The sequence below is a fragment of the Lepidochelys kempii genome, chromosome 7, assembly GCF_965140265.1.
Source record: "Lepidochelys kempii isolate rLepKem1 chromosome 7, rLepKem1.hap2, whole genome shotgun sequence".
Lineage (NCBI taxonomy): Eukaryota > Metazoa > Chordata > Testudines > Cheloniidae > Lepidochelys > Lepidochelys kempii.
Genome location: NC_133262.1, coordinates 109,449,967 through 109,473,128, shown reverse-complemented (window position 1 = coordinate 109,473,128; position 23,162 = coordinate 109,449,967). Strand labels below are relative to the sequence as shown.

Sequence of the window (23,162 nt, the reverse complement as noted above, 5' to 3'; positions counted from 1 at the left end):
TCAAGTAATAACAGACAGAACAAAGTAAATTACCAAGCAAAATAAAACAAAACACGCAAGTCTAAGCCTAATACATTTAAGAAACTGAATACAGGTAACTCTCACCCTCAGAGATGTTCCAATAAGCTTCTTTCACAGACTAGACTCCTCCTTAGTTTGGGCCCAATCCTTTCCCCTGGCACAGTTCTTGTTAGTTCCAGCTCAGGTGGTAACTAGGGGATTTCTCATGACTGGCAGCCCCCTTTGTTCTGTTCCACCCCATTTTATATCTTTGGCACAAGGCGGGAATCCCTTCTCTCTCTGGGTTCCCACCCTTCCTTCTAAATGGAAAAGCACCAGGTTTAAGATGGATTCCAGGATCATGTGATATGTTCACATGTCCTTTGAGACTTCATTACTCCCTGGCTGGTGCACAGTATACAGGAAGGCTTACAAGTAAACAGAGCCATTTACAACCAATTATCCTAGCTAATGGGAGCCATCAAGCAAGATTCCAAGCCACCATTAATGGCCCACACTTTGCGTAGTTACAATAGGACTTCAGAGTAATACTTCATATTTCTAGTTTTAGATACAAGAATGTTACATACATACAAATAGGATGAATACACTCAGTAGATTATAAGCTTTGTAATGAGACCTTACAAGAGACCATTTGCATGAAGCATATTCCAGTTACATTATATTCACACTCATTAGCATATTTCCATAAAACATGGAGTGCAACGTCACACCATCAGTTTGAAATTTCCCTTGCCAATTTCACATTCTTTCCCAATAATACCCATTTTTAACAGTGTGGTTTTTTTCTCTCCCCGTTCATTGTGTGAAATGCTCACAAAAAAAGGGGGAATTGACTGATTACAGAAAGGAAACAGTCACAACGGATGAAATTGTGGCCCCATTGAAATAAATGGTAAAACTCCCATTGACTTCAGTGGAGCCAAGATTTCGCGCAAAGTGCTTCCAGGTGCAGTGCGGTCGGGTTGCAAGCTCATTGGGGCAGGCCTTGTATATACAATCCTAACACAACGGTGCCCCAGTTTGGTTGGCCTCTAGAAATTACTACGATACAAATGTTAATAATAATAAAGAAAACAAACCAAATAGGCAAACATATTTTTCCCTCTAATCTCCTTCTGTTCTGGTAATCTTGGAGCTTAGTGTTATCTAAAAACAAGTCAGACAGACGTGGTTTTTGGTGGTAGTTGTTAAAGTTGATGGGGTCCATTTAAATATGTTGTGCCAATTTCTCATCCCAGATGTACACGTGGAACAACTCTATAGATCAGTTAAAATCACGCTAACACATCTGAGGACAGAACTCATCTTGAATCTGGTAAATAATTGCCTAGTCTCTTTTGTCTGCAAAGCACTTTGAGGTCTGTAGCTGGAAGGCACTATAGAAATGCCAAGTATAATGTTGATTTTATTCTTTTTATTAATGCACTTTAAAAACAGATTCAGAAACATTTTTCATTTGGAATGTGAAGTCAAGACAGCTAAGTGCAAGCTGCTTTGTCACCTGTTATTATGAAAAATGTGAAATGAAGTAAGATCTGCTATATATAATATAGGCTTTTTGCTCCTTTCTACTTTTGAATATATTGAACCAATAAACACATTTCATTGATATTTTTGAATGGAAACCTTTGTCTTTCTCATGCATAAAATGCTCATAACATCATTTTGTTTTCTTCTATCAGTATAGATGCTCTTCCACATCTTAATTTTCAGGGGATTATCACTCACCCGTAGAAAGTTTCTCCACAGTGAAATCTGACAGCCAAAGGCTTATTTCTGAAGCAAAAATTTTTTTGTAATATCTGGGTGGCAGATATGTAAACTGGGGTTTGTATGCTCACACACTCTCTCTCTCTCTCACTCTCTGTTTATTTTGTTCTTTGTTGTTGTTCTCTTAGGGCCTGATTTTCAGAGATGCTGAGCACCCACAGTTCCAATTTACATCAAGTGGAGTTGTAGGTGATCAGCACAATTGGGCTTTGGGTCATTATGGCTCATTAATATTGTTGCACATGTGAGAGTTCCTACAGTCTTGGGCAACCATTGCCTGATTTCTAAAATTTCAGGAAAGAGGTTGGGGGGAGGGATAGCTCAGTGGTTTAAGCATTGGCCTGCTAAACACAGGGTTGTGAGTTCAATCCTTGAGGGGGCCATTTAGGGATCTGGGGCAAAAATTGGGGACTGGTCCTGCTTTGAGCAGGGGGTTGGACTAGATGACCTCCTAAGGTCCCTTCCAACCCTGATATTCTATGATTCTATGATTGACCATGTTTAAATACATAAAAGCCAAGAAAGTAATTGAAAATCGAGGTATGGGCTGTCTGTTCATTTGAAAATAGCAAGAAATGTTCAGATTTGCAGTAAATGTGCTGATAGAATGTGTCCCTTAGTATTTAGATGTATTACAGTAACACCTGGAGGCCTCTGTTTGGATCATGGCCACATTGTGCTAGGCATGTACAGCCACATGTGAGACACAGTAGTTGTACTGAAGAGCTTACAGTCTAAGGCGCAAAGGGCAGCCTGAACTTTGAGTTTCCCTCCTTTTTGTTGTTTTTGTGTATCTCGCCCTTAAACATTGTTTTTTAATGTTTAAAATGTTAATGCCAGCCAACTGAAATTATTCCCCCCGCCCTTTTTATGTTCTTATTCAGGAGGTTATAAATATCATGTTACACGGGAAGCAAATTCCCTTGTTATCAGATTGTTCTGTGGTCATTTTTCTTTTCCTCAAAAGCAGATTGGTCAACTTTATCAGTGCTCAGTCATTTGTTTCCCATTAAACACAAGCGATTAGGATGCTATTTGGCTGGCCGGGAAGAGCAACTGCCCTGTTTTTATCTGTAAACATAGCCTTAAACTGGAAGACACCTGAAGCTGGCAGGAAGTGAGATTTAATAGGGTTTAATGTCCATGAGTGGGAATAGTCTGTTGTTTCCTGGTAGGGTAGGCTAAATATCAACTTCCAAAAAAAAAAAAAAAAAAGTTCATTTAAGTGCCCTTAAGAAGCTGAGCTAACAAATCCAAGGAGATCCAGAGTTCAGACTGACTTGCCTTGTAGAGCTGTGTCTAGATACCACAGGAGTCTTCGGTCAGTTCCGTTATGTTACATTCTGCGTGTGCTGCTGTGCAGGCTGAGTTAGACAGATAAGACAGCTTGGATTTTCCATGTAAACTCTGAATTTCTTGGCTCTTGTGAGTGTAAAAATCTGAGAATTAAAACTATATGAAATGAATGATTTTTGTAATGAATACCATTTAAATGAATGGCATTACATTGTTACACAAGGGCATAATGGACCATGTAATATAACTTACGGTCACCTAGGTCTTCATATTTGTCACTATCCTTCATCATACCCATTTGTCAACTTTACAACAGCACAGAGGAGAAATCTGACATCTTCCTACTCTGAAAATATCTTCCATTAGTTTAGTTTCACTGTTAGCAGCATAGGAACTATGACACACAGCAAACATTTCTGATTCCATCGGCAGAGGGCAGTGATGCACATACTTACTATTCAGTTCATGGCAGCAAACTATCAAGTCAGTTTTTAAACTGCAATGTGGAATGAATTGGGCAAATGTTTAATTTATGACCCTGACCCACCTCCCCTCGCCGCACAGGAATAGGTCAAGGCTTAGTGGAGATTGTTTAGTCTGTAAATGTACTGGGCTTCCTTCAGAGATGAGTGACAAAGGTGCTGCATGAACGCTAGCATGTATACAATTGTATGCTAATGCCAATTTTCAGTTATTTCCAGATTTTATTTGTTTAAATGGCAAAAATGATTAATTCACCAATTCTGGAAAAATGTGTGATAAAACAAGTCTTTTTTTTTTTAAAGTATATTGAGACCAAAAAAACCAAAGAAACAATAAACGCCACCTGCTACTAACTTCTCTTTTGTTGGAGTTATGATTAAATATGACCCTATAAAGCAAACTTTTATATCTGAGTTAAACACATGAACATAATGGTTTGTCATGGACGTACTGGCATGACTCTTAAATATAGCAGTGCAGAAGTTGCCATTATAATTAGCTCAGTTAGAGACTACATAGATTTACTTAAAAAAAGAATGTGTCTATTCCCTGGTTGACATAATCTCTTCAGAAATACACTGTTAAACCTGCGTGTGTGGGTATAGTCTTTAGTTACCTAATTCAGTGTTGTATATCCTTGTTGACGGTGTTCTATATTACAGTTATTAATTGAAGACATCAACATGTCCCATGTTAAGAGGAATGATTTATGGTGCAAGGAATTATTTTAAAGGTACTGGAAATGATCAGGTACACTGATACTATGTCTTTTATAACCCAGAAAAACCTCCTTCTTTGCATTTGTGGTTTAAATTAAGTGCTAGACTGGTTCACATGTTTTCAGATGAAAAGAAAAGATGTGCTCTTCAACTTATTACACAACATAGCTCAGAACTAACATGACCAGCTTTAAATTAGAACCTTAAAACAAAGAGAAGCTTTCACAGTATTTTTATAGCTCCATTTTCCACATTAAAATCTGAATTGAAATGAGATTAGAAAACCTGAAAACAAAGTGAGTAGGCCTCATTCTCGCCGTGAAAGGTCATTACAATGGTAAATTGTTAACAGAGTTCACAAAATGTCATTAACAGGATAAAAATGTGCTCCTGGTATTTCCCATTTTTGTTATTTCTCTCACGATGACATTTACTTCTCAAAAATGCAACGTCGAAAAACTAGGCTTACATGGGACAATGAAAGAGAAGCATTTTCTGGAGGAAGGAAATCCCAAAGGAAAGCTTTTACTTTCTAAATTACTTTTTTTTAAAAGCATTTCCACAGACACATTATTTCTGGTTTTTGTCGCTCTTTGTATTTTCTTTTCAAAACAAGATGAAACCGACCATGCCAGATTATAGGAGCACAAGGCCCACCCCCTGAATTTATTTATTTTCTGATGTTTTTGAGGACTACATTTGCTTTGTAATTTTTTTTAAAAGGGTACTTAATGAGTGCTGGATCAGGCCCACAGAACTTGATCTTGCTTCCACTGAAGTCAATGAGAAAGTTCCTTTCAGCTAACTTCAGTGGGAGCAGGATTTGGCCTCTGTTGATGATGTCAGCAATCTAAGATCCTCCTCAAATAATTTTGTTTTCAGCTGTGAAAAAATCGAATGTGGATAAATGTACCACTGTTTATGTGAACAAGATTACAAGAGAGGAAACCGACATTCATCAACAGTAACTCATTGGTCAATTAAGCTGGTGGCCTCTGACATAATGTCATTGGTCTTTGGGTAGAGGGGACAGATTCCTGTGAATATCTGCTCACTGTCATTCCCCACAAGCTGTCCTAGAGTTTTCTTTACTCAGAGCCTTAGCCTTTACCCATCATCAGGGCGAGACATATGCTTTGTAATGAAAGTTGATGATAGTGTGTCCCAGATCATGACACAGTGACCTATAAGAACAGCTATACTGGGTCAAACCAATGGTCCATCTAGCCCAGTATCCTGTCTTCCAACAGTGACCAATGCCTGGTGCTTCAGAGGGAATGAACAGAACAGGTAATCATTAAGTGATCCATCTCTATGGGCTAGGGCCAAGGGTAACAGCAAACAAGGGGCAACCGCCAGCTGGCAAAAGAGAGAGACGGTGGCCATGGAGTATTTATTTAGATTTATAATATGTATCAGAAGTGCCTATCCCTGGTTCTAGGTGCCTTTGACGATCTTATAAATACACCCACCTTGTCCTGGTTTGTCACTTTAGGCCAGCCCTGAGCAAGCAGCAATGAGTGAACTGCCTCCCTCAGGAGTAGCTCCAGGACATATTGTGACACAGACACCCCTCTGAGTCCCAATTCCTTCCCTGCTGCCTCCTTGCTCTGGGATGGGGTAGTAAGTAGCTTTTAGCCTCTCCTGGCAGTAAACAATAACACCCTTTGTGCAGGCCAGGGAGCATGGGGATGGCGCAAAGGCTCCACTCATTTGCCACCCATTCCCTGCCCACCTACTCTTGAGTTGGGGAGTAAGTGGGGAGGCAGCAGCCTCTCTGCAACCGGACACAAGCTCTGGGTAGTTTGTGCAGGGGTATAACTCCTGTTTATTCTCGTGCTTGGGCATGTAGTATAAGAAGCCATGATTTAGCCCATAAAAATAACCTAGCAGCATCCACTCACGCTGAAATCAGAAACTAACCAACTGGAAATAAAATCAATCAATCCCATCCCCACCTCTTTAATATATTTAGGGGGAATTCAGTTTTAGGGGCGTCCAGTCATAATCCCACCAATGGTAGCCTTGCATCACTGGCTCCTCAGCCAAATATATGCACCAAATGTCGGAACCTGGGTGACAAAGCTGGTACTAGAAACCGGGTCTCCTGGCTCCTAGGCCATTGTCCTATCCACTAGGCCACACTATCTCTTCATCCACATAAATACCAGCCTGGGATGACTGTGCCCATCCCATTCCCAGCACCTGGGTAAAGAACTGGGCCCTGCAGGGTGCCCTGAAGGATGGGCTATTTGTGACCGTGGCGGGGATATGTTCCGATATGAGGGCTCCCTCTTGGAGAATGCCCTGTCCCTCTTATTTTTCAGTAATTGTTCCTGTTTCCATTGTGTTTTTCCCATTGGCTGGGTCTCTGGTCACATGGTGCTGGGTCCCATGTGTTTGTGTATATACATGAAGCTTTGCCCGTTCTGCTCAGTTTGGGATCAGTTTTTAAATCCCTTGCCTTTTGGGTGCAGCGGGTCCAGGGTGGAAGGCAATACTTTACTGAGGTCCCTTCCCAGCCCTACCTTCCTGTGATTCCATACAGCAATAGGAAAAGGGAGGCTGAGCAGACAGCACTTTCCCACATCATCTGAAATTAAAGCATAACCAACACAGTATTAAATCCCCCCCCAACTCCGTTTTTTTTTTTATTCACTGCTTTCTGGCACTCCATTAACGAAGCAGCTAAACCCTCTGACCAGCTTGATCTGTAATAAGGCTCCTCTTATTTATTTCCCTGTCCCTCCTAATTTTCTCTTTTCTTTTTAGCCTTTCTTGTTGAGCCCTTCTGCACTGGTAACTATGGAAACACTCATGAATGAGTGAAAATAGTACATGGCTACTACTAACTTCGCTTACTAAAGCTCTGCCTGATCTTTTCATACAGCCTAGGGTATTCCGAGATCCTAGAGAAAACTAGATACGTTCTGCTCGTTATTTGCAATTGCAAGCTGCAGAATGCTGTGACAGAATTAAGTGAACCAGGGGCAGTGCAATCTGTTACAATCACTAAGCTTTTGCAAATTACCTCAGAATCTTTTCTCCAACCTTTGACAATAATGAGCCTAAATTCTGCAGCATAAAATCTTGTTACTGTAGTCTTTTGGGCAGTTTCTTCATTGTTCTTAAGGGCAGCGTTTCCGATGCTGTAGTATTCTGGAATGATTTAGCGTGGTGTATTGCAGTGATCCAGTAAAAGGAGCTATTGGGTACCTTGTTGCCAGGCAGAAGAGGGAAGTAAAGGAAATCAGGCTGCATAATAAATTAAGAGAAGGCAGTCATGGGCAATGCCCAGTCAACCCAGTGAGTGCCCACAGATTGTTTTTGCTGCATGTGTTATTAGCCCTTTAGTATCAAGGTGCCACTTGAGATCAAAGGGTTGCAGTGCTCCCAGAATGCTTCAACCCTTTCTGTTTACAAAGATGTCTCTCCCCATCTGGATCAGCAGCTACTCCGTGCTTGCCCAGCTAGCTAGCCAGCCAGCCCATCTTTAATCCACTGTGCATGGCATGTGGTGTGTCTGTGCAAGCCAATTAACTGCAGCCTCTCTATGTTTGATCTAAACTGGCATTTCAAACTGATTTTCATGGAGACACCCCCCTTCATATCTTTGCATATTGCATGTGAATTCTTGCTGTCTGTGGAATTAAGTTACATATATGTGTGTGCGGGGGGGAACCTACTTTGAAAAAATGGACCTGTGCGTGGAAATGTTCCCCACCAGGGTGGCCGTGTGGCTACAGCAGTGCTGTCGAGTGTTTACTGTGAGAATCTGGCTAAGGACGCGGAGTTCTGCAGGAGAGTTCTGAAGAGTACATGTACAATGAAATGATCTATTTTTGATGTGAAGAAAGGGGAAGCCAGTTCTTCAATTCACTCTGCTTCTGTGTCCTGACAAGGCTCCTTTAAGTTCAGGCATCAGTAGCCCTTCAGTCATCACAGGGCTAACAAGCTGGGATCCACAGCTTTTGTGTTGTGTTGTTCTCTACTGGCCACCTCTTCTGATTGTAAAGCAGCTTGACACCTTTTCTCCCACACTTAGCCTGCTCCCCAGGTAACACAAATATGTATCAAAGATCAGTGATTAGCTATGGGCAGGAGATTTTGAACAATAAGACGCTACCCCCACCCCCTAAGCTTGGTAGGCCCTGAACTCAAATAGAAACTACTGATACTAGAATGATGGGTGATTTGTATTTCTGGTTGGCTCTGGAAGTGCTGAACGGCCTGAAAAAAGAATGTTCTGGAAGCTACTCTGAGCGGGAAGTACCGGACATTCTGCAAGTCAACTCATTCTCACAAGACTCCTAGCCCAAGTTTGCAGCCCCGAGAGGCTTGCATAGTTTGCATAAGACTTCTGTGGAGTATCAAGGGGATTTATCCGAGCACCAGAGCAAGGACAATTCTAGGCAGGGCACTATGCAACAGATACAATGGCTCCTATGACCACTGCAGTGGTGCAGACACACCACAGCATAAGAATGCGCCAGCCACTCTGTCTCACTCCCACAACACCCACTTTCTCATACATGCCTATCCCATGCCGGAGCATCCCATACACTGAGGCCTGTTGCAGGAGATAGGGGGGTGCAATGACAAGGATATTCCCTGTAGGCCCTGGGAAGCTGCTTTACAACATCTTTGTGCTGCCAGAGATAGTGAAAAAAGGGTTGCAAGATAGCCAGGAATCAGGCTCTGTATAGTTAGGATTGGATGTGCTGCATTTTTAAATGTTTAGAGTCTGCCTCTCTGTGTGCTAGGAAGCAGGGCTATGAGGGGATTCAAGATGGAGGATCTTGCCGCTTGAGAGATGCACTCTGATGCCTCCTTCATGGAGACTTTACGCTGGTTCTTTCTTGTTGTTGTTTTCCTGACTCTGAAATAAGTAATGCACATGTTGTTTTTTGTTTATGAACAAATAACAGCTGGATTTCTGGGGTGCTTATCAGAACATCTGCTGGCTTCCAGCAATTAGCTGGAACTAATAATCAATCAAATTAGGCAGGATATTTTCTGTCCCAGATCATTAACCTTTCATCACATTTCATAGAAGGGCTTATTTTTTCTCCACAGACCTCCCCACTCTGTAATCAGGTTGATAGGAAATTAATTCTGAAGAGTTTGGTTAAAGGCGGGATGGTTCCTAAATGGAAAGTCCCCAACACGGTGGGAAATTTTGGATTTGGGGCTGATCTCCATGGCTCAGGGATACCCGCAGTAAAAAAACAAATATCACATGGATGAGGACAAAATGGGAACCTAAGTTCTTTTTGGAGACTATGCACAACAGATTTCTGTGGGAGAAAAAGCCCACACAGCTCTTTCTGACATGGACATGGAAGCCCAGAGTTTCTGGAGTTCAGGGCCAAATTTTCAAGTGCTCAGCACCTCCCAGTGGGGCCCAGTTTTTCAAGAGAGTTCAACTCCTCTTTGGGTATCCACACAAGGGCCAGATTTTCACAAGCACTATGTCCCCTATAGCTCCCATTGTGACCTGAAAAGTCAGATTTCCAAGAGAGTTTTGCACCCAGTGTGCTGAGCGCGTTCAAAAATCTATCCACTTCTTTTTGGTATCTAAATGGGACAAGAGCTCTTCTGGGAATTCTGGATTTCAAGGCTAGCCCTGCAAACACTTAAACACATGAGTGTCTTTATTCATGTGAGTTGTGTCACAAGAGTTCCGTGCACACCTGAGTGAAGTCACTCACCTGCTGAAGTATTTTCAGGATCAAGTTCTTAAACGGTAGCCAGCAGCTCTGGATGCTTTACTAAAACAGGGTAATAAATTTATAAAGCAGGTCGTAAGTTGAAAAAGCTGTTGTAAAAAATGTTTCCTTCCTGAAGAGATGTTATCAAGCCCTTTACAAGCAGGCTGCATGAAACCCAAGGTTGTGCTCACTCTTTGGAGAACTGTTAGGAAGATGAAGCTGGACCTTTATGTTCAGTATATATTCCAGTTGTGCAAGTCATTTAGGTAAAAGGAAGTGGTGGTGAAAGTAGGAAATTGGGTGTAGGTCCAGGGAGAACATTCTCTGGGTTCTTTACTTTCCATATGATTCTAATACTGGAGAAAGTTGCCAGCCCTGAAGCACTGAGACCAATTTCTCCTCCCCACACATTCAAAACAGGCACAAGTAAGACTTCTACCATGCTGCCCGGCAAAAGTATCAAAACTAGATCTAGTAAGAACATTTTAAACGGAACAGTTTTCTGTCAGAAAATATGGTTTCATTGAAATCAAAACATTTTGCAGGATCATGGAACATGTTGATTTTGATGATATTTTGAGGGAAAACAGCTGAACACAAATAATTCTTTCTCATGTTGTTTTTGTTATTCAATTATATTACAATAATTTTAATATTATATATTATATGTTTAACCGGTTAGAGAGATGGGACATTTCACCTTCTTGAAATGAAATGATTTGACATTATCAAAAGAAAATATTTAATTATTCCCAAAGCTAAATTTTCTGACATTTCTGTTCCACAAAAATTTATGAAATGTCAACTTTTTGTTCTGATTTAGAATGGAAACAAATTTGGAAATGCCAGTATTTCCCATGCAATAGAATTTCTGGTTTCTAGCCAGCTTTAATCAACCCCTGATCTGGTGAGGCCACCTGTAGGGGTAGAAAAACTTGTTGAGGTTTTGCGGCAGATCTTGTCTCTCAATAAGGACCTGATCCAAAGCCCACTTGAGTCAACATCAATGATCTGGGATGATGGGATTAATTACACCCTAAGCAAGTTTGCAGATGACACTAAAATGGAGAGAGAGGTAGATACACTGGAGGGTAGGTATAGGGTCCAGACTGACCTAGACAAATTGGAGGATTGGGCCAAAAGAAATCTGATGAGGTTCAACAAGGACAAGTGCAGAGTCCTGCACTTAGGAAGGAAGAATCCCATGCACTGTTACAGGCTGGGGACCGACAGGCTAAGTAGCAGTTCTGCAGAAAAGGACCTGGGAATTACAGTGGACGAGAAGCTGGATGAGAGTCAGCAGTGTGCCCTTGTTGCCAAGAAGGCCAACGGCATGTTGGGCTGTATTAGTAGAAGCATTGCCAGCAGATCGAGATAAATGAATATTCCCCTCTATTCAGCACTGGTGAGGCCATATCTGGAGTATTGCATCCAGTTTTGGTCCTCCCACTACAAAAGGGATGTGGACAAATTGGAGAGAGTCCAGTGGAGGACAACAAGATTGATTAGGGGGCTGGGGAACATGACTTACGAGGAGAGGCTGAGGGAACTGGGGTTATTTAGTCTGCAGAAGAGAAGAGTGAGGGGGGATTTGATAGCAGCCTTCAACTACCTGAAGGGGGGCTCCAAAGAGGAGGGAGCTTGGCTGTTCTCAGTGGTAGCAGATGACAGAACAAGAAACAATGGTCTCAAGTTGCAGTGGAGAAGGTCTAGGTTGGATATTAGGAAACACTATTTCACTAGGAGGGTGGGGAAGCACTGGAATGGGTTACCTAGGGAGGTGGTGGAATCTCCATCCTTAGAGGCTTTTAAGGCTCAGTTTGACAAAGCCTTGGCTGGGATGATTTAGTTGGGGTTGGTCCTGCTTTGAGCAGGCGGTTGGACTAGATGACCTCCAAAGGTCTCTTCCAGCTCTTGGTGATGAGCTGCCAGAAGCTGAAGAACCGGTTCCTTCAGTTGCTCTGGGTCTTCGGCGACACTGAAGGACCCGCCGCTGAAGGCCCGGAGCAAGTGAAGGACCCGCCGCTGAAGGGTCGGAGTGCCGATGGGTGAATAAAAATTCACAGGGGAGCCTCCCCAGCCGAGAGCTCAGGCGGGACGGACAGGACGGTCCAGTGGGCCGCATGTGGCGCGTGAGCCAGAGTTTGCCCACCCGTTTAACAACTAGTTCTAAACCGGCTTCAAAATTTAACAATTGGTTCACATGAACCGGTGCGAACCGGCTCCAGCTCACCACTGCTTCCAACCCTAATCTTCTATGATTCTATGAAATACAAATGAGTATGTATTAAGTGTATTAAGTAAATATTTACACCCTGATGAAATAAATCACCAGGTCTTAACAAATCAGACCACAATACCACCCAAAATTCAGTCCTTTTTTTGGGGGTGTCCTATTTATTCAGGACTGCAAAATAGATAAAATCTACTAGGCCGCTAGTTCAAGCCAACCCATCTCAGTCACAACTAGAAATGGTTGCTATGCAGTAAATGTTCAGCAGCTCATGTGAAACAAGTTGGTTGCATCAGTCCAGTCTGTTGCCAAGCTGAAAGGTGTCTACATGACTGGTAGTACACCAATTGTCAGTGGTAGTAGAAAGGCCAGTGATTAAATGGGCATGGAGACAATACCGCCTCTGCTGCCATGGATAGATCTTCTGGGGGCTGTGATGGTAAACATCCATGTACTACAGTGATGGGGACCATATAATTAGTCAGGTTGGATTAAGGGCAGTTGCTAGTCCTAAATGTTTTGTATGCATGTTTTTATTTAACATACATATAGAGAAAAGAGGTAGATTTGCCATAAGGGATCTGAATATCTGACACTAAAAAGGCCATGTATTTTTTCAGTAAGTTCTGCAGAGAGGAAATATTTTTGTTGCCTGTAGGACTGGATGGCATTATGAAAAATTAGTTTCACTCCTCAGTATGCCAATCATTAAGTGAATGCACAGTCACAGCACTGAGATTTCATACTGTTACTGGCATTTCGCCTTGTATTGCCATCATCAAACTGAGGTTTCAAATCAGCCACCCCACACCCTCATGATAAAACTCACCTATAAAACACAGCAGGTTTGCCAGCTTTTGCTAAGGAAAGCTGCCTTTAAGATTGCAGATCACCCTGGCCTGAGTAGACAGCATAAAGACAGGAATCAAGGCAAGTGAAAAGCCTTTACTTGTGCAACCTGCACAATTACCAAACTATTCAGAGAAACCTTCCCTTTTAGCTTTTAACTCTGCCAGACAATTTACCCTGTCTCAGCTGTCTCAATGCATTATGTCCTTCAAACACCCTAGAATTACATTTGGAGCCAGCAAGTGCTGCTGCTGAGAGCCGAAAGGTCAGGTAGATTAAAGCAGTTGATCATCATCTTTAACATAAAGACGTCACAGGCAAAATAGTAACACTACGTTGCATTTAGCTTAGAGAAAATCATTCATCCGAGGAGGCTGCTGCTTTTTGTAGGATGGGCACCGAAGAGAAAAGAACTCACTGGCTATGCCATGCATCAGTCACAGTTGCAACTAGGGACGTAGGAGCCCTTTCCAGATTGCGATGCAAATTAATGTAAAAAATGCATCCTCCATTTTGTCTGTATCAATATATATTTTAAATCAAATGCATTTTAAAAGTCCTTCTGCCCCATCATGTTCAGGTTCCCCCCAACACAATATTGAAACTGACATTTCAGGTGGAGAGTTGCTTTATAATGTACTGCACTGCCTTGTGCTGCTATAGTTGGAAACACATCTTGAGAATTTCTGTGAAGGTGGCTTAAAAAAAAAAAAGAATGATTGATCCTAAAATCTTTGGCACATTTGTACTCAGTGGGGCCATTCCTCATCTGGTGTATATTATCATAGCTCCATTGTTTACACCACCTGAGGATCTGTCCCCACAACTAGTTAATAAATATTTATATCATGCAGCAAATTCCCATGGAAATATACCACCATAGAGCTGAACACTCAAAAGTTTACAATCTACAGTAAACAAGGCAAACACACACAAGACAAGGCATGAGACAGTAGTTCTTGGAAGAGAGTGCAATCAAAATTATCAGTGGTTAGAAGGAGGAAAACTTTCCTGGAATAAGTGATTTTTACAATGGGGTCTGAAGAAGAAGAGAGAGTAGACGTTTAGGAGGCAGGAAGTGGGAGATATGCAAGTAACAAGGACACCAAATGAAGTGATTCTAGAAAGACATAGTTAGAGGGATAGAAAATGAAAATGTCTTTAGCAACAGCCTTTTGGATGGACTGGAGAGGGAAGAGAGGAGAAAAGGCAAGGATAGAAAGGAGAGTATTACAATAACTAAGTTCCTGTCAATAAAGAGTTTAAAGTGTAATTTAAGGCAAGAACATAAGAACAGCCACACTGGGTCAGACCCAAGGTCCACCTAGCCCCATATCCTGTCTTCCAACAGATGCCAGGTGCATCAGAGGGAATGAACAGAACAGGTAATCATCAAGTGATCCATCCCCTGTCGCCCATTCTCAGCTTCTTGCAAACAGAGGCTAGGGACACCATCCCCGCCCATCCTGGCTAATAGCCATTGGTGGATGTATCCTCTGTGAACTTATCAAGGTGTTTTTTCTTTTTCTTTTTTCTTTTTAGAACCCTGTTATAGACTTGGCCTTCACAGCGTCCTCTGGCAAAGAGTTCCACAGGTTGACTGTGCATCGTGTGAAGAAATACTTCCTTTTGTTTGTTTTAAACCTGCTGCCTTTTAATTTCATTTGGTGACCCCTAGTTCTTGTGTTATGAGAAGGAGTAAATAACACTTCCTTAGATACTTTCTCCACACCAGTCATGATTTTATAGACCTCTATCATATTCCCCCTTAGTCGTCTCTTTTCCAAGCTGAAAAGTCCCAGTCTTCTTAAACTCTCCTCATATGGAAGCTATTCCATACCCTAATAATTTTTGTTGCCCTTTTCTGTGCCTTTTCCAATTCCAATATATCTTTTTTGAGATGGGGCGACCAGATCTACACACGATATTCAAGATGGGGGCGTACCAAGCCCTTAAACGACAAAGCCATTAGTCACAGAGGCAAGAGAATAGAGAAGTGAGTTCGTCATGATTCAGAAAGAACTCCCCTTTTTCCCATATTGTGGAAAGGCTGTATTTACAAGATCAGAAGTACCCCAAATACTGCATGATTTTTGCAAAACTTCCAGAGCTTTCAAGCTTCCCATGTAATGTTCTGTTATCTGTTGAATCAACACCCCTTATTTAGTCTGCAAAATCATGTAGTATCCACCATACTCTCAATCTACGATTACATCTCTCCCAGCTCACTAACAATGAACTTGGCTCTGAATTAGTCACTTGACGTGTCATGGCATCTAAAGTAGAATAATGTGAATCGGATTTTGTGTGCAGAGACTGAATCACAATAAATGCAGCACTGAGGGAAATCTCAGAAGAAACAGCTGGGGTTTCAGATTTAGAAGAATATTCATTCTCCGTGATGGCATAGCCTGTCTAATTGGAATAGACGCATGGCAGGTTCTGTTATGAGAGTGAAACTCTCCTCATCACATTCCTATACCCTTTATTATTGCTGATGTGGAAACTTTTATTGACACCCGTTGTTTCCTGTGGTGGGGTGTAATCATGGGGGGAAAAGAAGGTGAAAAAGAGAGAGAGAAAGAAAAGTTAGAATTTAAAATGTCAGGACAGAGAAAGAAACAGAGAATCAGTATTAAAATACCCTCAGTAGGCTAAGCTAGTCTACATGTGAGAAATCGTTTAACATTACACTGCGAGACAATAATTACAGCGTATTTGGCTTCATTATGTTTCCCTGTGCTGAAATGAGTGAGCCCATAGGTACTACAACCTCTGGAGATCCCAGTAAGAAACAGAGCTCTGCTAAAGATGCTCCAGAAGACTCTAGAGCCTAAGAGAAAATGTGACCTAAAATTATTTGGGTACTGATTGTCCAAAATCCTCATCTGATTGGCAATTGTGCCATCTGTCCAGGAATCATTCTGTCTTGCCCTAAATCCTGGTAGGACTCTGTTTCCCCAGCCCATGCATTCTTTGTCCCCAGATCTTGGGTTCAAAAAAATCTGATTGTAGACATCATTCCAGTGCAGTTCCGTTGGTGGAATCTGTGAGAGTAGAGAATCAGGTATTGTTACTACTGCGTCAAAACTGAAAAGCAAGGTGAGCGGGGAATGTAGGAAGGCAAGAGGTGGAGGGAAGGCAGGAGAGCGGGAGGAGTGTGGAGGAGGACGTAATTATGTGGAGTTGTGAGGAAAGGGGGAGGGGAGCACAGAAACTAGAGAGGTGGGAGGTGACATCATTAAACATGCTCACGAGAGAGCATTGTTCAGAGAAGGCAGTGATGCCAGCAGTAGAATCCGTAAAGGTGATTTGGGGGAGCAGGTCTCTGGTGGGGATATGGGGGAGAGAGTGGCCCATGCTCACCCCGGGGGCTTGTCTGCACAGGGACATTCAGGCAAGTTAAGACGAATTAATTAAAGCCGTGAAGTTAAAGCACATAAAGCATTAAACCCCCATGTGGATGCGCTCATTCAGAAGCAAAGTGGCCTTTCAGTGAACAAACTGAAATTTTGTTATGTGCTATGTGCTTTAACTTCTGAATGAGAGCATCCACACAGGAGGGAATTAATGTCACAGCTTTGCTTAATTTGTCTCACCTCCCGGAGTAGAGAAGCCCGGGTGACTTGGTTCGACCTGGAGCTTCAGCAGCCGTGCTTGGGAAGCTTTAGTAACCCACCCAAGACTGGTCTCAGTGGGAGCAGAGGCAGCAGCCTGCATACACCCATGGTACTTTGACTCCGGCTGGGGTTGCAGAGGCAGATTCTGAGCAACTTGTACCCCATGGGCTCAGGGCCTTAGGAACTTCCCAGATTCCAAGCAGCTCTGTGTGGGGAGTGCCGCGAAGCAGCCCACACTCGCCCCCAGAGTCCTGGCTCCTGATCCTCAGTGGAGAACTATTTTTTGTGATGAAGTGATGTATGAACAAATATTGTATTATTTTCTGTATAAACGGTTGTCGCTCACTTTTTAGACCCTCTGATGGAAGCATTTATTGTTATTGTCTTGCAATCCACATTTTAAAATGGTATTTAGCAGCAATACAGGCTTCAGATTAATTCCAAACTGCCTCTTATTTTTTGCAATGAGAAGAATAGGACCCAAAGGAAAGGTGAGGGAGGATTGGGGGCGAGGGAAGGATGAATAGCAGCAAAGGAAAGAAAGACAAAAAAGATAAGAAAAGAATCTCTTCTTTGTATACTTGGGTGAATTGACTGAATTTTCTTGTTTTTTTCTTCTTCTTTTAAATGAATACTACCCTACTCAGGAAGCAATGATCCATAAGTGTAACTCCTAAAGGCAATGCCACTTTGAGATTATGGCTGTACAAATAATTTGAGGTAGGGACAGGAGGTGTTCGCTTGGGGTTGAAATGCCATGAAAGCAGCTCAGTTCAGCACTCTCAAACTTGTTGGTCTGGTCTGGGGCTCAGGCTGAACTCTAGGCTTCAGTAATCCAGGTCTGGATCCAAACTTTTCCTCCTTGACCTATCTCTGCCAATACAATGTTCAAATCTCAGGATAGCCTGGGCTTTTTACTAACACAACACTGACTCTGACTGCCACTCTCACAGAGCTGCGATACTCAAAAGGTGTTTATGTGGGCTGTGACTGTGCTAATAAATCTGAGTGAGAGGACAGCCCAGGTCTGGCTTGGGCGTGGCATTGAAAAAGACTATAATCCTGACATCTCTTCTCCTTCTTCTGCAGGGGGTGGAGGAAAGCGCAAAGGCAAAAGCAAAAAGTGGAAGGAAATCTTGAAATTCCCTCACATTAGCCTGTGTGAAGATCTCCGAAGAACAATAGGTAAGAGGCCTATTCTCTTTTAGAAACAATGCAGGAACAAAGTACATATTCTCCACACCTGAGCAGCTTCCATTTAGCTCCTGTAACTTCATTGTGCAAACAACACGTTTTTCTGTGTCTGAAGGAGGCATTATAAACTAACGTCGGTATTATGGGCATAGGACGCACTGACCATTACAACAGGTGCACATTTGTAAGGCAGAGGACAAAGGCAATGCCCCTCTGGTTGTGTGTGCAGGCCCTGGCAGTCAAAGGGGACTTGCGTTTAAAAGGTGTATCTCCATTAGACAATTCAGGGTATGTGTAACAGATGCTTTGGTTGGTCCATACGGGGGCCAACATTGTGCATAACAGGCTCTACCGAGTGGAAATGGATCCTTTTCTGCATCACCCCACACTGCCTTGAAAGAAGTAGCCCTATATCAGGGAGTTGGAGACTTGGTAAAAGCAGAGAGCCTTTCAGTGCGGTTTGACATTAATAATTTTAGTTTATTCTGGAGGTAGTATGCAAATAGTAAATACTTTGTACAGCCAGGCAGACTCGCTCAGCAGTAGCCATCCAGCATGCATGTCACAGCACTGTCTTTATGCACTTTTATATAGGCCTTGTAAAACTTTTTTTTTTAAATTACTTTAATAATTGTTTCACATCAATAAAACAAAGGTTTGGCATTGGAGTTTCCAGTTGCTGTTTCCACAGAGTATAATCTCTCCTGCTCACATCTGGATATTTTCTTGACTGCATCATTACTGAGAATGTTAATGGGTATATCCTTGTAAATTGCTGCCGGAAAACATGATGTTACTGTTCCTGCAATAAGGGGTTAACTTTAGCTAGCAAAACTCCTATTTTTCCCCTCTGACGTTAATCCAGACACTGGCAATGAATAAATGAAAGGCGAGAAATTGTAACAACTGAGATAGCAAATACCATAATTTGTCTGACTTCAGTGGCACTCCTGGGACTTGACCAATGTGCTATAGCATGATTTACACTCCAAATTTGCTGTGTATTTATGCAGGGAAAATATGTGGAAAGTTATGAAACTGTTTTCATGGTCTCCTCCAGCAAATTTCACTTCCCTTGCTGTGTGGTTGAAGGGAGCTAAAGAAGGGCAATGGACATAAAAAAAAAAGCACCTCTTCCAGTTCATGGACACTTGCCTACTCTATAGTCACTCAAACCTTGGAACAGTTTCTGAAGGTACAGAACCTGCTGGGAGCAAGGGGAATTTAATATATTGTCATTTGCACATGGAATTATCTCTGCTGTTAAATTAACCTTGGCTTCTAAAAGGGAAAACTGTACTGCATGACACTTCCTGCTGCAAAGAAACACACAATAACCTTCAACGAAGATCGTTAAACATTCAATCTGTCTCAACTTTTATTGTTTCTGAAATTTTATATGGGTGTCACTTCTGACATTTATTTGTGGCAGTTCCCTCCTAAAATTTGTTTTCTTCGTATATTTTTATTAATGGACCAGAAAAAAAAATGCAGGCAGAAAGTTTCCCTTAGGGCAAAGTGGTCAGATGTAGCTTTTCTGCAAAGATTATTTGTTGATTAAAAATTATAGTGATTGATGCATTTTTGGTACAGATGGAAATAAAAAGAAGTCCAGATCCTACCACCCTTATTCCTGTTGAATAGCACTTTACTCATTGACTTTAATAAGACTACAGAAGGATTTAGGCACTACTCAACATGAGTACGTCACAGTCTGGCCCTAAGCCTAATATCTGACTGTTTAAATTACTGAGGATGAAGATTGGATGGAGCAGTTCTTTTGGCTCTGTACTGTTTAGTTTTATACAATTTTGTGAGATCTTTAAAATGGATTTTTGGAAAAGATCTAGCATTCCACATGACAACCTATTTCCAAATCACAGGTCTAATTCTGCAGCCTTTCCACAGGTGGAAAACGTCATTGACTTTAATGGGTCTAGTTGCATGAGGATCAGTTGCAGGGTCAGGCTCTTGAGATGGAAAAAAACCCAACCCTACGTGTGATGGGCCACTGTGACGGGTCCTGTCACAGTGGTGTAGTCAAACAGGATCTGTGCACAGCTGATTGCTTTGAGATACTGGTAGTGATTTTAAGTGAGTTTTAAGCGTGTCTGGCCACCAAGGCAGGGTTCTGGAGTCCCAAGCTGGCAGGGAAAACTGGCTCAGAGGTAATTCCAGCACGTCAGATGACGGTCCCAAGGGGGTCTCTGTGACCAAACCCATCACACTATGTACGTGTGTGTGTGTGTAAAAATGTCTACCTTTCAGTTTAAAAACTTTTATTCTTCTGCACCCCACTAAGGTGTATTGAAAAGAGACTGTGTCTAAAAAGTGCAGTGTGAAAAACAGGAAGGCTGAAATAAACCAAGGGTCTGCTACCTGTGTTGACACAATTATGAGTCAGTTCATACCTTTTGGTTCTCTCTGTGTTTACAGGAGACTCTGTGTTTCAGTAGGACACCAGATGATGGACAGTCAAAGACTTGCTTAATAATCCCCCCCCCTCAGATACAAATATCTAAACATCAGTGAGTAGCAATGTTTTTTTGATAAATCAACAAACAATGGGAACATCTTTACGAAAGCACCATTTAGCCAAGAAGCCATTTCTTGAGTCAGATGTCAAAACAGCCTTTATTTATTTATTATTTACCGTTACTATTTTATTTCGTCCTAAGTCCGCAGAGCCTCTCGCCAGGAAACGGTCTGGCCTGCATTGTGTGCTAATTCCATGGGCAAGTGGAACAGTAGGGCTGTTCAGAATGATGCAACAGTAATGCTTTTACATGCTCTGAATGGGGCTAGTATATTTATTATGAATGGCTAATGTATGTTTCTGTTTGCAACCCTCTTCATGAGTCCAAAATAAGGAGAAGCAAATTGCATTAAAACAACCAGCATTTCCAAGAGGAGTCTGAAGTATTACTTTCCCTTTCAGTGGATGAAAACATATAGTTCAGACATTCACAACAATGAATCCTATTACAGATACTATTTGTAAATTATATACTACTATTTTTATAACCTGAAGAGAATAGCTTAGCAAAACAGAGGAGTTTTTTAGGGGAAATTAGCTACATGCATCTTTAAAAAACCCTGCTTTGACAAATGTAACATCAGTAAGTGTTAGTAATGGCACTAACAGGATAGTTAGAAGGCCACAAATAAAAGAAAATTTAAGAAAAATCCCTAATTTTGAAGGCTGGAGTGCCTTGTTGATGATAAAAGATTGTTAACGTCTGCAAATATTTCTGAATGACGCAAAAGGTTCTGTGGGTTAAATGTGTGGAATTTTTATTTATTTTGCTCAGACCCATTCTGTGCTTTATTCTTTCATAAAAAACTGCTTGGGTGAAAGAGTTGATTATTCTGATCTTTGGCAAATTTTCTTTCGTAACTGTCCAAAAGCTATATAATAAATCAAGATTTTTACCCAGAGATTGAAGTTTATGGGGACGCTGTGCCACAGAATGGGGCTGCTGTTTGTTATGTCACACTGATTTGTTGCATTACACCAGATTGGCTGTCAGAAATTTTAGCTTGTGGCATACTAGATTTATTGCAAAAACTTTAACTCCTTCAGTAAAGAGGATTCTTGCCATGGATTATAGGCAAATAAGAAGGATAACTCTGGTGTTTTTATCTTGTTACGGCTTTAGACTTAGAGAGGTTTATAATCAAAAGGATCAACACTAACTTTGCTTTACCACTTGTAATGCTTGGTTTAAAACAATAATTATAATTCTTCACCTTGCAGTTAACCTGTTGCAAGTCATACGTGTCCATCTTGGTCAGGGTAACAAACTTTGAACTCCTTTTTTTGGCAGGGATGAGTTCAGTGTTGTTAAAAATATTCTTCTCTGTGTAAGAGATTTTGTCGGCAGGATGACTAGAGTAAGTTGGTCCAAATTCAAACCATATTATTCACAGGCTGGCTTTTTTGTGAAAGTTAGTTTAAAAAAAAAAAGTCCATGCTTTTTATTAAAACGTGATCAAGACCTTCAGATGAGTGACCTTTTCTGATATTTTGGCTTTTATGAGTCCTAATGAAGTCCCATTAATAATTCTGTGATTTCTTCACTCCAAAGATCTCAAAGCACTTTAGAAATATATTCATGAATGAAACCTCGTTAAACTCTGAGGAAGAGAAGTATTATTACACCCTCTTTACAGATGAGGAACCTGTGGTAGAGAGGCTTGCCCAAGGTTGCTGAGCAATAAATCAGTGCAGAGGCAGGAATAGAATCCACATCACATATGCTTCAACTACCACACCATCCTTCTGTTTTTTGCTGTCATAAAAATCATGCCTTGGTGCAGAGAGTTCCCTCCAAAGAACTGGTCTCTGTACAGCGGCTTCCAAGCCTGCAGAAAATCTGCATTATTTTCTTACCTTTTTAAATGGAATTGTTTAAGGTATCTGGCTCACAGACTGAAGTTCTCTGATAATCCACAGACCAGGTATTGCACAGGCAAAAGAAATGAAAGACAATCCCTACAGCACTTCCTACCCCCACGCTCCTGCCCACCGTGCACCTTCAACCTGGTTTTGTGGGTCTTTAAGGATGAAAGGGCAATTTAGTCTGCATGGTCAAATTTACCATTGGCCAACTCTGCCAGTTAATAGCAATTGTGTAGATATTTAGCAATGTGGACAACTCTTCTCTGGGAACTACACTGAGCCCAGCAACTCATTTTGTATAAGCTACTAACCAGCTACAAGATAGTACCCGCTTTCAGTCACTACAGTTCATGGCCCGGATCCTGCAATCTGATCCACGCGATCCGATTCACATGGGGAAACCCTATGCCCCTGTTCTGGCTTGGGTGTAAAGTTCCATGCAGATCAGATTGCAGGATCACAGCCTTAGTTACCTCAGACGCTTTCTGTTCCCAGATTGAATGACTTAAACAAACAACCAACATAGTGAAACCTGCACATTATACAGTCAAACACACAATTCAGAAACTGAGCATTTGAGTGTAAAATTAACTCTTTGTGAGCATTGGTGTTCACAGAGCTCAAATACTGAAATAGTCACAGAAATAGTGTACAAGAAGGTTGCAATCTGGGACTGGCTTTTTGTTCTGTGGTTGTACAGAGGTCCTGGTCCATAACATGGGCTCCTAGGCACTATGGTAATAAAAATAATCAAACTTCACTTTCAAATCTAATCATAGTCATGTCCATTTTTTCCCTCTCAACTATTTCTTCAATTCAAATGTTCATAATGACTGAAGACAAAGGTAAAGAGTTGCAACT

General features: G+C 41.6%; 1 protein-coding gene across 3 annotated transcripts in view; it reads left to right on the top strand.

The window, feature by feature from the left end:
• Positions 1-23,162, top strand: part of GRK5 (G protein-coupled receptor kinase 5) — a 222,736-nt gene that overhangs the window by 69,117 nt on the left and 130,457 nt on the right. For all 3 annotated transcript variants that reach the window (XR_012160063.1, XM_073354222.1, XM_073354225.1), the window contains one exon: positions 17,795-17,890. Coding sequence is in view for 1 of the 3 variants with exons in the window: in XM_073354222.1 (XP_073210323.1) it covers positions 17,795-17,890 (96 nt within the window). In the remaining 2 variants the exon portion in view is untranslated. The remainder of the gene's footprint in view (positions 1-17,794; positions 17,891-23,162) is intronic.